Below are 17,011 nucleotides of genomic sequence, written 5' to 3'. Positions count from 1 at the left end.
ATCTTAAATAGTTCAAGTATGGAGGGCAAAAATAATATGAGAAATGTCTTTAGAAGACAAGGCCTAATTATTTTAAGTTAACTGAAAACTATCAAGAAACAACCAATGTAACAAACAGGGGGAAATCTTATGGTTGATATCCAGCAAAATAACTCTGAGTACACCTGCCAGAATAGTTCATTGATTTCAGTGGGTCTCCTCCGAGTATGATTTAGTTGCATATTAACATACAGTAGCTTGCTACAAGGCTTCCAATATTTATCATACTATTTTGGATGAGAATGTTTATCATATTTTATTTTATACAGGACAAAAAGCACCAACTCAGAATTGGAAGATAGTTCATTCCTCAGAAAATTGGTCCATTGGCCTTTTCTTTCTTTCTAGAATTAACAATTCATCATTGTACCATTGCTCTTACTATGTAGACCACATCTTGTATGTATATAAAACATTCCAAGTATGCCTATTTTTGCCTAATGCTTGTATAGCTTACATTACCTACCACAGACTTTACTTCCCTGATGTTCTGTAGAATACCTTACACAAAGACCCCATTGCAGTTAATAGAATTGTCCAACACTTAGCTACAAGTAAGCTCTAAATGCAGTGGGACTTACTTCTGAGTGGAAATATATAGGAAGCACGGTTAATATACTGTACTTAATGCACAATTAAGGATTGTTGCCTTTAATCTCAATACTTAATTCCTATAAACCCTATAGAGTTTAATATTACTTCCAAGTTAAGTGCTTTTTCAATTAGACTGTAAATGTTTATATGATTGAAATATGATTTAGTGTTCTAAGTAAACCACTAAACTGGGTGACCTTGGACTAGTCACACTTCTCCGAAGTCTCTCAGCCTCACTCACCTCACAGAGTGTTTGTTGTGGGGGAGGAAGGGAAAGGAGATTGTTAGCCACTTTGAGACTCCTTAAGGGGAGTGAAAGGCAGGATATCAAGTCCAAACTCTTCTTCTTCTTATACATTTTTAAAAAGTTTCCAGGCGTTTATTTTTTAGTGGTAGAAAATCTGTAGAAAACATGGTCTATTGTTCTCCAGTGCATATAATGCACTCCCAAGGGACTCTGGAGCCTCTCCTACTTTGTATTCAACATTTTCGGAGACAGGTTTATGGCTTACTGAAGCCCACACCGTAATCTTTATAGCTGAGCTAGGATTTTAACTTGAATACTCCTACTCCAAATCTCAGCATTCCATTCACTACTTCATACTGGCTTTTCAAATGAATTGATGTGGATTACTTCACTTGCTTTCTGAGACAGACCATTCTGCGGAATTGGTGAGGGGCATAGTGGATTCTGAAATTTAGTCAGATTGTCAGGGTTCTAAATCACATCTTACAAGGCTTTGTGATTATAATAAGTGGCTAGGTCAACCCAGTCGTATGGCTGAGGCATATTCTTATTTTATTCTGTTGCTTGTGCTATGATTTTAAACACTAAAATCTTCCATTTTTATCCCAACCTTCCTTAGGATGACAGTATATTATTATTCCCTGCCCCACACTTATTTTATCCTGAAAACAACTATTTATGAGGTAGGTTAGGCTAAAAAGAAAATCACTGGCATAAAGTCTACAGTGAGCTTCATAGCCATTTGAACTTTGGTTTTCCTGGTCCTAGTCCAACCCTAATTCCTACACTTCAGTCTCTGCTGTAACACAGTTGCCCTTACATTTCTCCGGTATCATTCACATATTGGAGTGGCTGTAGGCACAGTTTCACTTGGTATTTTAGTGCAATATGGTCCTCTTCTGAACAGGAGCAAGTTCCCCCATTTAAATGCTCTGCTGCTGCAGCTGCTAAAACAAAGCTTAGAGAAGTTAAGCTCAAATTCAAGCCAAAAGCTCAAAATGATATGGAGTAACTTGACTATAAAAGAAGCACATGTGCTCATAGTGCCTGTAGTTTTGAGTGGCTTAGGTCACAAGTTTTCAACTTTTTTGAATCCACGGCTCCCTTGACCAACTACATTCTTTCTGCGGCACCCCTGTGGGGCTCAGGAGCCCAGTTATGTCACCCCTTGCCTGTAGAGCTGAGTGTCCCTCACCCTTTCTTGAATACCCTCCCTTTTGGAGTGTTCCCTCAGTCTCTCCTTTGGAGCTCTTTGGACAGTCTCTGCTGCCACCCCTGGTCTCTGAGCTGCCCCACCCCAAAGAGAGGTGCCTCCTGACACTGCCCCACAGGGGCCTGGGACTTGCCTGTCCATTCCCAAAACAAGGGTTGGCAGACTGGCTGGTTGGGCTCCCTCGCCCACTTGCTTGCTTACTCGAAGGCTGCCTCAGCTCCTGGCAACCAGCCCAAGAGGTAGCATTTGCCAGGGGAGCTTGTAGCCAGGTCTGCTGCAATAAACAACTGTGCAAGCCTTTGGGAGGCAGAGGCATGAGAGGGCATCAGAGGAGGGAAGGAAAGAGGGACAGGCCAATGTTGCCCATGGCACTCCGACCATCATTCAAGGCACCCCAGGATGCCATGGCACACTGGTTGAAAACCACTAGTTTAGGTCATTAAGCCCTAATTTGTCAGAATGTTTTACATTTTAAATTATAACCCACATTGGATCTGTTAATGCAGTATCTGACCTTCATCATAAGATCCCAAACAAATTGCTTGCTGCTGAAATACTGCCATTTTTTTGCTGTTTGGGGAATACAATTAAGGAAGTGAGATTTCAGTATCTATTCATCCCACCATAAATATTGAGCCATCAAAAACCACACATTTATGCTGCAGTGAACACAACATTATTGCCAAGCAACATGTCCAGCCAAATCCCTCAAGCATGTTATTCCTGGAAACAACTGATTTGTCTACAAATAAGGAACTTATAGTATTTAAATGCCACTGTGCTCTTTTGAAAAAGTCTTAGGCCACCTCAAATCATGTTTGTGCTACCTGGTGTCTGTTTCAAATGACGTGTGCCACACCTGAAAGCAGCCCTGTTTAGGGAAGTTTATAATGTTTGATCTTTTTTGTGTTTTTAATATTCTGTTGGGAGCCGCCCAGAGTGGCTGGGGAAACCCAGCCAGATGGGTGGGGTATAAAATAAAACAACAACAACAACAACTTGCCATCCTGGGCAGAGCATTTCCCAAAACAAGACCATAGATAAAATGGCCCTGTGGCTTTATTTGAGCTACAGCCTTGTTGTGGAATAAACCTACTTTGACCTAAAAACTGAAAACATGATGGGAAACTTTGGAACTCAAGCAGAATGCTTTGCTAAAAACAGTGCAATTCCATGTGCTTGTGGCCTCTTGTTCTCTACAAATGTGCAATTTGCTCAACTGGCTCCCCCCCCCCAAAAAAATTCAAATTCTATAAATAGTAAAACATTATACTTGTTTTTATGTTTCGCTTTTTTACTTTGTATTTCACTGACCAAAGCACACTTGGTGGGAAGGAAATTTAATTACGGTAATAAAGTTTACTCGCAATTGAGCCCCATTGTGCTTACTTTCCGGATCTTGATCTTAGGATCCCTTCCAGAAACAGCAGGGCCTTTAAAGACTAGAAATCCGAATATCATTTCTATTCTGTGATATTAAGCAGGGTCGGGCAGACTTCAGGCTTGCAGGATCTTTTGTTTTGTTTTGTAGAGTAGAACTGGATTCTGATTCCCCCCCCAAAACAAAAAGAATCCCGGGTCCAAAACCAAAAGTGATGGGAGCTCACACCCTTTCCACCCAAAACCCCCAAACTTTCTTTAGTACAAATTAGGGCGGGGTGTTGTTGCTGCTGCTGTCCGAAAGAATCCTTGCTGCAGGTGTACTAACAGATCCCGATTTACCACCTAAATGGCCAGAATTCCAGGCAGGTTTGTAACCCAAAGATTCCGCTTTCCTAGCGAACGTCTGGCTTGAAATCCACGTGTGAGAAGCGAGCAAAGGCGCGCCGGCTCCCAGCCCCTCCTTCCCGGCCAAGCTGCACCGGAAGGGGAAGGACCGAGGCGGCGGCGGCGGCGGCGGCGGCTTTGCTTGCCCTGGATCCGCCTTAAGCAGGGAAGGACGTGGGGTGCTGGGGATGCTGCTCCGGGCTGGGGCTCGCCTTCGCGCGCCCAGCCTCCGACTGTGGCTGCGGGGCGCCGGGAGATGGCACGCGCTCCTGCTTACCGAGAAGCATCCGGGAGTCCTGGAGCCGGGCCAGCGCTCTGTGGCTGTCCTGTGCAGGCCGCGACTCGGGTGGCGTGGAGCCCCGGGATCTCTCTCCGCGATCGTGGGGAGCCAGCAGGTGCTGCCGCGTGGAGCACTTATTTTTCTAGTGGTAGTGTCCCGGGAACGCTCGCTTTAATTCTGAAGGGGGTCAGGTGACAGGTGGTGGATACTCATCAGATGCACTGTTAGCCATGAGCCATTTTCTTGCCATGTGATTTAGTGAATGGTGCATATACATATAACAATCTGAAACTCAAAATACATGTTTATCTGTAGGTTCCATCTCTCCATGTGCAGCCTCTTCGCTGCTTCAGCACATCCTCCCTGCATGAAGATTCTGAACATGGCAGATTAGTTTATCGTGGAAATTTGGCAAAGGCAGTGCTAGGTGAGTATATTAGGGTTAGGTGTCTTGTTATGCTTTGGTTCTGAACACCCTGAAGTATTTAAAATTAGTTTTCACTGGGAATTGGGACCCTCTGCCCACCAGAAACTTGTGTAAAGGACGTAAGTCAGAATTGCCTTGCTTCTATCGCAGTTGAGGATTTGCCAAGTTAATTTGATAGCTGGGGGGGGGCGGGGGAGTGTCAGCAGTGCAGCACTGCTTCTCCTGGTCTTTGATATGCCTAGTTGCAATATGTCACTCTCTGTAGCCCAGGGCTGCATCATCATCATCATAATTTATACCCCGCCCATCTGGCTGGTTTTCCACAGCCACTCCGGGTGGCTCCCAACAGAATATTAAAAACATGATAAAACATCAAACGTTAAAAACGTCCTTAAGCACAGTACATTTAAAGCACATTCTGCCCCCCTTCCCCAAAATCATAAGAACTGTAGTTTGTTAAGGGTGCTGGGAATTGTAGCTCTGTGAGGGTTAAACAACAGTCATATGATTTTTTTTTGAGGGGGGAGTGTCTAACATGGTAACAGCTGCCCTTCTGAAGATGTATGAGCTCACAAGCTATTTCCAGTCTCTAAATATTAATTTGTCTTTCTCTTGCAGGCGTGAAGTTCTTCTCTTACTCTACCAGCATGTTTAGTCTTAGCATGATACCTATTATCTTCTACAAAACTGGTGTGCCTGTCGACAACCTTCCTTTGCAGGTTATGTTTTACAGTGTTATAGGATTCTTTACATTTGTAACTCCAGTTACTCTGCATTTGATTACAAAGGGCTACATCATCCGCCTGTACCACAAGCCTGAAACAGACATGTACACAGCTATTACGTATAATGCTATTTTGGCGGAAAAGAAAACTGTGTTCCATCAAAAGGATGTGAAGGTTCCCGACATCAGCAAGATGTTCACAACATTTTATGCTAAAACGAAATCAATGCTTGTTAACCCTATGCTTTTTCAATATCCTCAAGACTATAATCACCTTATGGGTTATGACAAGCCCTTCACGTTTGACTTCGAAGAATCAAAAGAATCCAGCGAAGGGAAATAGATGTTTCTGAATAAAATGTGTGTATACGTGCAGACTATTCAGAATTCTTTTATAGAACCAAGGATACAAAATCCCAGAGCAGTTTTTTTCTTCATTAAAAGTAGTTTGTTCAGTAAAAGGAACACTGATTAAAAGAATAAAACTGGAGTTGGTTACAAAAGGAATTTACATAAACAGGATGATGTTTGGTCGATCTTTGATTAGCTTAAGGCTTGCTTTTAATCATGCGAAAGAGCCTTTTGGTCATCTTTGGAAAATCAAATTAAGCCAACATATGCATGAACTCCTTACAACCTCACGCAGCTCTTTTACCCTTTATTCAAGCATGGAAACAATTCAGGAAGCCGCATTAACCGTGGTTTTCCATTTCTGATGTAACAGGAATGACAGTTAATGACTTTCCAAACAAGCCAGGATTCAGAACCATTAACTATAGCTTCCTGTGCAGATGGAACAGTTCTTAAATTGCTGGGAGAGTGCATGGTTAAGAAAGGGTTAAGATTTTGGTGTACCTGAAAACCTCTTTGGTCTCAAATGTTAAGAATTGGATATCTTGAAAAGAGTATGTATCAAGGAATGCACAAGTGTTTGCTAAGATGTCTCTACCTATACAAACCACTAGAGGGACTCATAACTGTAGCATTGGTGAGGCCTTTGAAAATAGCTCCGTACATCTTTAAAGACTTGACATAAACAAGCATTACAGGCAGCTGTATAATAATTCCAAGAAGTGGAACTATTAACACAATATTTTTCATATTATTTTGTAGAATTATAAAATGCAGCCAAATGCTACTGATGTGTTATGCAATAAAATACAAAGAAACGTACTGAATATGCTAAAAATCCCAACAATTTATACAATATTATGGTTAATATTCCATAAATTTATGGGGTCACAAATTAGGAAAAGTCTTAAATTTATTCAGCAGCTACCTAAGTATCAAGATGCTAGGTGCTTGTCTAACTTCAAGTACGGTAATTGATTTCAGAGAGTTTGAGCTGCAGCACTGAAGGCCCTGTTTTCTTGTACCAGCTAAGCACCCCTGGGGCATGTGATACTCTAGGCAGTGGCCCTTGTGAGCAGTGCAGTTGCTGGGCAGGGTTATACTGGACAAGGTAGTTCCTTGGATAATTTGGTCCCAAGTTGCTTAGGTCTGTAAATACCTAAAGCCAAAATCTTGAACACTGGTTGGTACCATACTGACAGCCAGTAAATCTCCCTCAGCAGAGGTGTTACATAGTGTTGGTGTCAGGGACTGGCATGACACTGACGAGTATGCACCGGGGGAAGGAGGGCTGTGGTTTGTGGGGAACTGGACCAGCCAGGAGCAGCTTCCAGAGCAGGAAGAAGCAGGTCAGACAAGTGAAGGGCCAGGTGCTTCCCCACCTTCTCCTGCACCACTGTCTCTCAGAACCAGGAAGGGATTGAAAAGGGATGAATAGGGGAAGTTGCCACAAAGACACAGACTGCAGCTGTGTGTACATAGCCCTTTGGGGGAAGGTATATAAACTGGTGGAGGGGGAGTGGTCCCTTGCATAGAGTGCAGACCTGGGAACAGCTGCCAAGATGTTAGAACTGGTGTGTGTAGGAATCCAGAGCTGTAGAAGCGACTGTATTACCTTTGGCACTAAAGAGTTAACTATCTGCCTGTGCATTCCTTTGGCTGGGAAATGCCCTTGGCAGTTGATGGGATGTTCCAGTCAACAACCTAGCTGCTGCACTCCAGCTGCAACTTCTAAACTAAGCCTGGAGGAAGCCCTACATTGAGCACATTGAAGGAATATCATCTTGAGGTTGCCACAACGGCCAAGCTATCTCGGTCCAGGAATGGCCATAGGTCTCTTACTAACAGACCTGCAGGAAACTGCAAGAAGGAAGCAGTGGGAGGGAATGACTCGTGGTTGTCTGTATACTAATGCACAGAGTATGGGAAACAAGCAAGATGAATTGGAGCTGTTAATGCAGGATGGCAAATATGACCTAATAGGCATTACTGAAACCTGATGGGATGAGACTCATGACAGGAATGTGTCATAGACTTATAGGGGGGTCTTTCTGGTGGGCACCAGTGTCTACTTGGATAACTAGTTTCCTGGGATTTCTTATAAGTTCATAGTGTAGTTATACCAATTAATGCGTATAAGGGAGTTCCATGTATCCCAGTAGCAGACCTCCATTTTTGGGGCCCTGAAGCTTGAGCGGTCATGGGGGCCCCTTCACAACCAGCAGCGAGGTCTGGGTAACCCCCGCTTTCTTCTTCAATAGGGTTGTTCCACAACAGATCACCACACCTTTACATCTGTGCTACTGACTCTCAAAGTTTGGGAATTGTAAAAATACATGCAACAAAATTGATCCATTTAAATCATGCAACTCAAATTGAGTCTACTAGACCCCCCAAAATTAAGCAACGTGGACCCCTTCAGGATTAGGGACCCTTAAGCTTAATTAGTTCCATAGTAGATCCACCCCTAGTGTATACTAACTATATCAAAGTTCAGAGATTTCATAGCAATAATATGTTCTACAGAAAATGTTTCTACGCAGGTGCTCTGGGAAAACAATATTTTCATACATAGCATGTACCTCAATAAATATGGACGCGGGTGGCGCTGTGCTCTAAACCACTGAGCCTCTTGGGCTTACTGATCAGAAGGTTGGCGGTTCGAATCCCCGCGATGGGGTGAGCTCATGGGGTGAGGTCCCAGCTCTTGCCCACCTAGTTCGAAAGCATGTCCAAGTGCAAGTAGATAAATAGGTACTGCTCTGGCGGGAAGGTAAACGCCGTTTCCGTGCGCTGCTCAGGTTTCGCCAGAAGCTGCTTAGTCATGCTGGCCACATGACCCGGAAGCTGTCTGCAGACAAATGCCGGCTCCCTCGGCCTATAGAGTGAGCTGAGCGCCACAACCCCAGTCATCCGCGACTGGACCTAATGGTCGGGGTACCTTTACCTTTACCTTACTCAGATCTAGAAATATTTTCTGAATTTCTTTTTAACCATAATAACAGTTTCACCCACTACCTTTTATCAACCACACACACACACAGAGAGAGAGAGAGAGAGAGAGAGAGAGATGTCATTCCGCTTTATTAGTTCTGAAATGCCAAATCACTGCATTTTTATTGTCTGGCATTTGGAGGACACAACAGAAGCAGTACAAAAACAACAACTCTTGAATAATTGTGATATGAAATATTATAGGATTTCAGCCACAAGCTACAGGACAGGCACAGATGGGAGGGGAAGCAATATGTGCATACCCAAAACCTTTGCAGGCATTTTGAAATCAGGGTTATGCATGACCACCCTGGTACCATCATGAGCTCAGATGATCATGAGCAACTTCCTCATTTGATATTGTGAGACAAACACGTTGGTTCAATAGTTTTTTCTCTTGCCTTTTTAGAATTCACTTCTTGAAATGTAGTTTTGTCCAAACTGGGTTAGGTATAGATAATCAGGCAAAATTCTTCTTAAGCAACTAGAAAAGGCTTTCAAGCATTTGTAGTGCACCTTCTGTAGAAGCATAATTAAAAACGACAAGGGGGAAAAAGCCCCTGAAATCACATGTCTGAGGGTGGGTGACTAAGCGTAACTTTCTTCCTCTTAAGTAAAAATGATGCAATACCGTCTTGTATCCTTCTATGTGACCTGCTCTCGAAATGGTTTACAGACATAGAAACATGTTCCTGCTTGTTACGATTCTCTCCGTTTGTGGATTTACTGTGGCAGAAGAAAGACACCTGCTTTGCAGTTCAGACGACGTAGCCATTTTATATTCCAACTGCAGTAAGTAAAGTATCAGATGGCTCTAATTTCCAATAGCGTTTGTGAAATAATTAGGATCACTTCCCCCTTTCCTCTGATTAAAGCTCCAGGTGTTTTCATTAGGATTGCACACGTTAATTTCTGTCTCCAATTTCCATTTATTTAAGTAAGACAGAAAAAAAGAGTGTGTTGCAAATAATGCTGGAGAACAACCTGAATAATTGCTGGCTTTTATAGTTTTCAAGGGAGATCAGCCATTGCTTCTCAGTCCTAATATACTTTGGTGCAATTGGAGATATTTAACACTCGGCACAAATTGAGGGCCAAATTCAGTTGTTTTCATGCATCTCACATCTCTTTAAACATTTGCAAATAGCAGTTCTGTGGGGGTAGGGGTGTGATTGGAATGTGACCAGGCCAGGATATGTGCATAACTCTTTCTACCTGCCTCCATGTCCCCCCCCCCAACAGAAGTCACACACACTGTTATTTGCTACGTTATGGAAAAAGTTATGTGTGCATGCTAGTGTGACAAGCAGCAGTATAAGGGAAGCAATTTTCACAGGGAAAAGTGTGTATGTGTATAAAGGTTTACACCCCTCGCCCTGCATGTCAGTGCTGATCTGGGTCGTCCTCCCCTGAGGTGGCTGCCATTTCTAAAACTTCACACAGATCAGAGATGCTGGTGCCTCACCCAGTTTGTTTGTCACTCTGTGAGCTTGTAGACAGCTTCCTCATTTCTCATTTACCATTTTAAAACACATTTTAACACATTATCGTTGGGCCTCTGCCAAGCTCTCTTCCGGAAACTTCTTCCTCTTCTTCTTGCTTCTCTTTATTAGATACTTTCCGTCTGCAGAAGAGTGCTGTGCAATTCAAAAGATTGCTCATTATTTTATGACTTTCACTTGGCCTTGATGAAGATATCATGCTACTGCTATTGCGTATCTAGGCAGATACCCCCGGCCCAGAGAGACGACCAGAAGGAATAATGACTCATGACAATGTGTTATGGAATAAAAATTGGCCACAACTTTATTAAACCTTTCAGGTGTAGGAAGACCTTGCCTTAGGCATTGGGCGTGTATCTCTCCCAGCCCCACCAGCCGGGGGAACTGGGGCTCCTCATGGTGAATGGGATATGGGAGGGTACACAGCAAGATGCTTGTGTATGCTGGCAGCCCACCCTATATCCCTGCAACGCAGGGGAGTTCACTGACAACCTTTCAGTGTATGGCCGGTAACTCCCATATACAAACCCCTTTAAGAGGGGACCCTGGAATTGCCGTGCTGGGTGGGGGGGAGGTTGTGAATTCACGCCCCCCCCCCATTAAGGGAAGATAGACTAAAGGATTCCATGGTTGCTGCCTGCTCCGCCTCCTATTTAAGGAACTGGCCCCACCTCCCTGTGGTGCTGATTGGCTGAGGTTAGGCAGGAACCTCCAATGATTAGCACAGGGAGGGAGGCCAGCCCAAACAGCTGGTGGGTCCAATATGACCAAGGTGCTGTGCGCGGTCCCACAAAGGGAGGTGTGAGCGCTCATTGTTTAGAAAGTACAGGTTGTTAGCTAAAGGAGTATTAAAAAAAATATATGTGGATAACCATAAAAGGGTGGCTTTACTGTATTTCCAAGTGCATCACCACAGATCAATGGATAAAGTAGCACAATGCAACATGGGTGTCTGTAGTACTGTACTCCAGTTTGATCAGGATGAAAAGCCAGAGAGACAGAGCAATGCTTGATTTCTGTTTGAATCCAAGGCTGCTGCAATGCGAAAAGCAAGACCCTTTTGGAGTGTGTGTTTTTTATTTTAAACAAAACTGATTCCTTGTTTATTTTATAAGTTTTTAATATTTTGAATATACAGCAGACATTTTCTAAAACAAAACAAACGAAAACACTTCCGTCAAGGAAAACACTGTACAGGCTTCCTCTTATCACATGATTTTGGAAAACTTTACACACACACACACACACACACACACACACACACACACACACTGCTGTCCTTCATTCCAAGGGAATCTCACACCTCTCAGAGATTGGGGTGACATGCAACAATATTAACTTCAAAGGTGAAGTGTGTTGCATTTTGCATTTCAGCAGAGGCTCTAATAAGGAAGCTTTGTGCCACTTTGTAATGAGGTTTGCAACATTATTAAACTTTCTTTGTTATGCAGGTAGAGGCCTTCCAACAAAAGACTTCTCCCTTAAAGTAGACCCGTGTTCACTAAAGGGTAATAGAAAATGGCGGGGAACTCTTTTCTGGATTCCAAGTAAGATATATTCCTATTTCAAGTAACACCAAGCTCATTGCTTTACATTACTACGAGATGCACTTCAACCTGAAAGTTTTATTCATTGCTGGGCTGTATTAACTGGTGGCTTTGTGCTTATGGGAGGTTTTTCCAGGGAGGTGGGGATCTGATTGCCATATCCCATACTGCTTGGGAGGAGTGTGTCTCCCGATCTCCAGAAACACTTTTTTGGGAAGGGGTGCTAAGGTGAGGCAGGGTGTATTAGTGAAAACCACGTGCCCTGCCTTGCACTAGTGATACAACCTATTCCATAGAACTCCAGAAGGGATGTTGTTAAAACTTGGACAGAAGAAGTTTATCACAGCTGCTCAAGGACAGAAAGCAGATGTTGAAAATCAACTCACAAATGAAGCCATTTTGTCCTTAGGCTTATAGAGAAGATCTTATCATCATGTGGAGGTGGGAAGGAGAGACATTTGGCATGAGCCAATCCCACTTCCATTGGTTTGTCTATACATTTCACATAATTTACCCTGGATGTATTCTGATTTTGTTTGTTCGTTTAGAGGTTCTCTGTAATACTGCAAGCAAAGCAACCTTTTGTTGTTTTCTGGACATTTTATATTTGCTAATGCTTCTGAGAGCCAGGTATCCTTAGTGAATTTTCAATCCTGCGTTTGCTACTGAAAAGGGAATATGGGAAACAATTACACAATGGGAGAATGAAGCTTTTATCTGTTCCAAGCCGTGTGTGTGAAGAGGTGGAAGTATGAGGATAATAGTCTACAATTCATGTCTCATTCATCTAGATTATTACACAAAATACATTGTAAAAATTCCTTTGGATTTGAATGAGCCCAGAAAGTGTTCTAGATCACAAGTGTATTTTTGCCTTCCCTGAGAAAGCCATTGAATGTTGTCAAGATTGTAATTGAAATTGTTGCCATGTAACATGCTTTATTGTGTTAATTTTTATAGGGGCTGATTTAACCATTTTGAGAGCACATGTAAACATATGGTCTAAAGGGTTTGAAGCCGTAAAATGGAAAGGTACCCTTTGCGAAGGTGTGGATGATGGCTATACATTTTGTGGAGCTCTGAAGGGAGGTAAGAGTACATTATGGCACCTTTAGCTGACATATAGGGTCTGCATTTGCTCTTAGCTTGAAATCCTGCACAGGCTTTTCTAAGTCTCCTGTTTGTTTGTTTGTTTGTTTGTTTGTTTGTTTGTTTGTTTGCTAATAGTATTTGGACAGTTGTGTGTCCAAAAACTGGGACACATGCAGAAGACACGCAAAATCTTACAGGGACAAGAGTAGGTCTTACATGGGGCCATCACTTTTTCCCTCCATCACACTTTTCTAAATCTAGCCGGATCATAGCAGAACAACAGTTGTGACTTTTAAGTCTTTGCTACCAGGCTAAACTAATGATATAGTCAGTGGTAAAGTGGGGAAAGGGAGCATGTGCTTTGCCCACAGAAGGGCCCATGTTCAATTCCTGGCATCTCCAGGTATGGCTGGGAGGTTCTCCTGTCTGAAACCATGGAGAGCTACAGTCAGTGAGTGTAAGCAGTACTGAGCTAGAGGGGTCAATGTTTTGATTCAGTGTAAGGCAGCCTCTCCCTCATACAGGTAGCTACCTTCAACTGATTCTCATCCCAGCCTTACTCTTCCATCAATGACTTCCATAGGGCTAAACCAGTATTGCACTAATTGCTATGTACAAGGGTAATTCTATGTTAGCAAACATGCACCCACAGCACTGTGCTAGGGCACATTTTCAGTTCATGTGGGATGCCATTAATACCATAGCAACTGGCCTCTGGAAAGTTGAGGCGTGGCCCCTCTCACTACTGGCTATTTTTGCTTTTTGAAAGGAAACTCTGGGACTTGGGAGACTTAGGGAAGTTAAACAGATTACCCGCCCCCCCCCCCAACAAAAAAGGGTAAAACTGAAGATGTGTCAGGAGACAGGATTCTTTCAAGAAACAGTAAATTTATACATTAAGTTCAGTGGATGTTACAGGTTTCTAAACAAGATGGAAAATGTGCAGCTTATATTTACTTCAGTTCCTTAAACCAAATTGTAGAGGTGTTACAGTTTAGGCCTCAAAACTTAGGTTCTGAAACAAGGTGGTACTTTCTGTCAGTTTTCCAACATTCTATAAATCTCACTTCTGAGGCTCCTCTATTAGATGCTACCGCTCTACATTTGTTCTAGAAATCCCACCCACTGAAGAAATGTGTAAACTTCTTAAGGTGCAGATACAGTATTTGTATAATTGTATTTTTTTTTCAGCTTGTAAACCACATTGTGTATATAGAAAGGCAGTATACAAATGAAAAGTGAAATGAAAAGTGAAATGAAAGAATAATGGGATAATGTTGTTTTTGTCATGCTCAAGTTCTTGATGATTGTTCTTTTGCAGAGACAATTAACACAACTGTGAGAATCAGTGGTAGACAGCCAACATATGAAGAGGTACTTTCTGAATCAAAACTTAATAATAATACATAATACTTTTGTATTATCATTATTTATTTATTTATTAAATTTCTATACTATCCTTTATTTGAGGATCACAGGGCGGTTTACAATATAAAAATATAAGTATAAATAGCATAGTAACAAACAAAACAATATTGCCCCCCAAGTTCAAAAGGCCATAGATTTGACTCATTAGAGTTAAAGGTCTGGGAGAAGATATGTAATGAAGGCACCAGGAGAGCCTCTCTCTTGAATGGAGTGGCTAACTTGGTGTTATGTATAGGGTGTGTCATTTTATGGGGTGAAACTTAATTTCTTGCAAATTTCTTCTGTGAGGGGTCTTAAAAATATGTTTTTGGGTGTGAGGAATTTAATTCTGCTATTATTTTTGTGAGTGGACAACATTTAGCAGTGCTCATGGTTTGTTCCTCTTCAGATAAACCACAAATGGAAATAAAGCTTTGTTCTTAGCTTACAACTTGTGTTTTGTTTAAGATCGGGGTCACACATAACTCCATGGTTTATTCCCAAGGGAGGAGGGAAGTGAGTACAATTAATCAGCATGCACCAGCACAATGGTTTATTCACAGTAAACTATAGTTTATTTTAGACAATGTCTTGCCATGACTTGCAAACAGATCACAACATGCAGTATGGCATGCACTAACTTCTTGAATAGCTTTCTGCTTCAGATTACAGGAACAACTGTTGGCTTGCTGGCGAGCCCATCCTTTTGAGGATGAAGGCTGCTTTCCATTGACATGAATGAACAGTTTGCTTGTCTGGGAGTGTCACATGTGCAGATGAGTACACACAGGGCTTGGTTTAACTTGCCAAGGACTATATTGTGTGAAATCACTTTTATGAATACTCTGATATGTCAATACTGTGTTACCTAACATTATGGGAAATTTTTCAAAAAGACAGAAACCAGTAAGTAATAATACAAATGCTTGTTGACGCATTGGACAACTGACTCACTATTCTGGAATCCCCTGAAATATCAACTTGAGGCAACTTCAGCAGATAGTTCTAAACTAGCCCTCAGCTCCAATGAAATCGCTGGGACTTAAGAATGCACAATATAAGCACCTTTCACAATTACAAATTAACTCATTTTCTTTCTTTTAGGGAGAATACACAATTGTTGTAAAAGGATTCGCTGGTCATCACAAGGAGCTGATAGCTTGCCTGAATTACACAATCATCATTAAACAGCCACTTTCAAACTAAAGAAGTTCTTCTCAACCATTTCACAGCACAAGAGCTATTTTCCAGAGAGAAGTGGAATCAAATCTAGTCACAGAAATAATCAGCTGAAAGGTTCTGGTTTTCCAGGACTGTTGTCTGAAAAATTAGAAGATGAAAGCAAATGTTCATTTCTATCACTGCTGTTGCTAAAGGCTGGTTCTCTGTGTGTGACATTTACACATATGCACACACACCATATGAGTACACACATCTGTGTACTCCTTGAGCAGCAACTGGTTGCTTTCATAATTTACTGAACATTTTTGGTATCTGATTAAAAGTACTGCCATGACTGCCTTTTCCTTCTTGCCATTTTCCCCACATCACTCTCTGCTAATTCACCAACAGCTTGTATAAAAGCAAGTATAAATGCAGGAGACCACAGAAGTAAGCTTTGGGCTTAGCACACCCATTTTGCTTTTCATTGCCCTTAGAACTGCAACATAAGCCAAGGTGCATGTACAATGTCCAGGCAACATGGTCAGGTGACCTGTGTGTCATACTGCATTTTGATTGGATCGTCTATTTTAACTGCTTTGAGACTCTACTGACAGGCTGCACACGCACTATACAATTAAAGCACCCCCCCCCAAGAGAAGCAGCTTAGGAACTGTTGAAAATATCACAGGCTTCCCTAGGGTCATGATGCCTCTTGCACATCCTGCAAAGCTTATGATGTCACTTGCTGAATTTCAGATGCCAGCCATTCTGAGCAATTCAGATTTTGTGGCCAAAGCTGAATGAGGAATCCTTAACAAAGGGTCCATTGCAGAGAACAATACATTTGTGTTTGATGAATGGCAGCAACAAAGCACGTTGCAGTAAGGGAGTGTATAGAAAATGGCGACATCACTCCCTGTTCCGCTTACCGCTTTCCATGAGGATGAGAAAGCCAAGGCTGGTGCTTAATTTCACTTTTCAGTGCTTCCTTTGTCACACTTCAAAAGAAACGGAACAAAAGAGCATTGTCTCAATGAACAAGGAATTATTGGTGTTCCCTGTGCATCATCTAGCATCACAGTGTCTGCTGCAAGTGTGGGTATTCCTTTTTTCACATTAATATGTCACAGCCAGGTGGTTTCTAGTGAAAGAACTCTTAAGGAATGCCGGAGTTCCTTTGAGGAGACAACAAAGAGGCTTGTGACTATGAACAGATTTATTGTGGCATAAGCTTTTGTGGACGAGAGCCCACTTCATCAGATGCCTGAAGTATTATCCTCAGCTGACAGATGTACTCATAAACACATGCAAGCATAGAGCAAACAAATATGAGCAGTGAGTTCCAAAGACCATGGAGACCAGAGGTACAGTCTGTTACATTTCAACACAAAGCTGAAATTTATACAAGAGAACAGAAGTCTTTGGCAATACCTTTTGCCGTATATACCGTATCATTTTAAAAAACCCCTCACACAAATATACCATAGAAACAGTACCCAAAGCAACTAAAGATAGATGTTCATTTTGTATGTTTTTAAACCTGGAAAAGATTGCCAAAATAAAAATACCTTCCATTGTTTCTGGAAAGTACAGATAGTGGGCGCCTCTTGTACCTTACCAGGGGTGCTGTTCCACCAATACAGCCATAAGTGAATACAATCAA

The 17,011-nt window shown here is 42.1% G+C and overlaps 2 protein-coding genes across 4 annotated transcripts; both read left to right on the top strand.

The window, feature by feature from the left end:
* Positions 1-3,975: 3,975 nt before the first annotated feature.
* Positions 3,976-5,798, top strand: TMEM70 (transmembrane protein 70). Its single transcript, XM_081873752.1, has 3 exons — positions 3,976-4,255; positions 4,456-4,567; positions 5,186-5,798. The coding sequence occupies exons 1-3, from the start codon at positions 4,049-4,051 to the stop codon at positions 5,632-5,634; spliced, it is 768 nt and encodes a 255-aa protein (XP_081729878.1). The 5' UTR covers positions 3,976-4,048; the 3' UTR covers positions 5,635-5,798.
* Positions 5,799-7,500: 1,702 nt separating this feature from the next.
* LY96 (lymphocyte antigen 96) lies at positions 7,501-15,700 on the top strand. Of its 3 annotated transcripts, XM_081874845.1 has the most exons (6): positions 7,508-7,877; positions 9,313-9,428; positions 11,590-11,685; positions 12,646-12,774; positions 14,099-14,151; positions 15,289-15,700. In XM_081874845.1, the coding sequence occupies exons 1-6, from the start codon at positions 7,843-7,845 to the stop codon at positions 15,388-15,390; spliced, it is 531 nt and encodes a 176-aa protein (XP_081730971.1). In that variant the 5' UTR covers positions 7,508-7,842; the 3' UTR covers positions 15,391-15,700. The 3 variants fall into 3 exon arrangements, with proteins under 3 accessions (XP_081730973.1, XP_081730971.1, XP_081730972.1); XM_081874847.1 differs by lacking the exon at positions 14,099-14,151 and having other exon boundaries at positions 7,501-7,877; XM_081874846.1 differs by lacking the exon at positions 7,508-7,877 and having other exon boundaries at positions 9,250-9,428.
* Positions 15,701-17,011: the final 1,311 nt, after the last annotated feature.

Source organism: Podarcis erhardii, assembly GCF_964252035.2.
Source record: "Podarcis erhardii genome assembly, chromosome: 8".
Taxonomy (NCBI): Eukaryota; Metazoa; Chordata; class Lepidosauria; order Squamata; family Lacertidae; genus Podarcis; species Podarcis erhardii.
The sequence above is the reverse complement of the archived record's forward strand: the minus strand, read 5'-3'. Positions and strand labels throughout refer to the sequence as shown.

What these genes read in the sequence shown, in the direction of transcription:
- TMEM70 (XM_081873752.1), top strand. Translation starts at nt 4,049, where the DNA reads ATGCTGCTCCGGGCTGGGGCTCGCCTTCGCGCGCCCAGCCTCCGACTG. An exon ending in CGATCGTGGGGAGCCAGCAG is followed by an intron (nt 4,256 to 4,455) that starts GTGCTGCCGCGT and finishes GTTTATCTGTAG; the next exon opens with GTTCCATCTCTCCATGTGCA. An exon ending in TTTGGCAAAGGCAGTGCTAG is followed by an intron (nt 4,568 to 5,185) that starts GTGAGTATATTA and finishes TTTCTCTTGCAG; the next exon opens with GCGTGAAGTTCTTCTCTTAC.
- LY96 (XM_081874845.1), top strand. Translation starts at nt 7,843, where the DNA reads ATGGGGGCCCCTTCACAACCAGCAGCGAGGTCTGG. An exon ending in TTGTGGAGCTCTGAAGGGAG is followed by an intron (nt 12,775 to 14,098) that starts GTAAGAGTACAT and finishes GTTCTTTTGCAG; the next exon opens with AGACAATTAACACAACTGTG. An exon ending in GACAGCCAACATATGAAGAG is followed by an intron (nt 14,152 to 15,288) that starts GTACTTTCTGAA and finishes TCTTTCTTTTAG; the next exon opens with GGAGAATACACAATTGTTGT.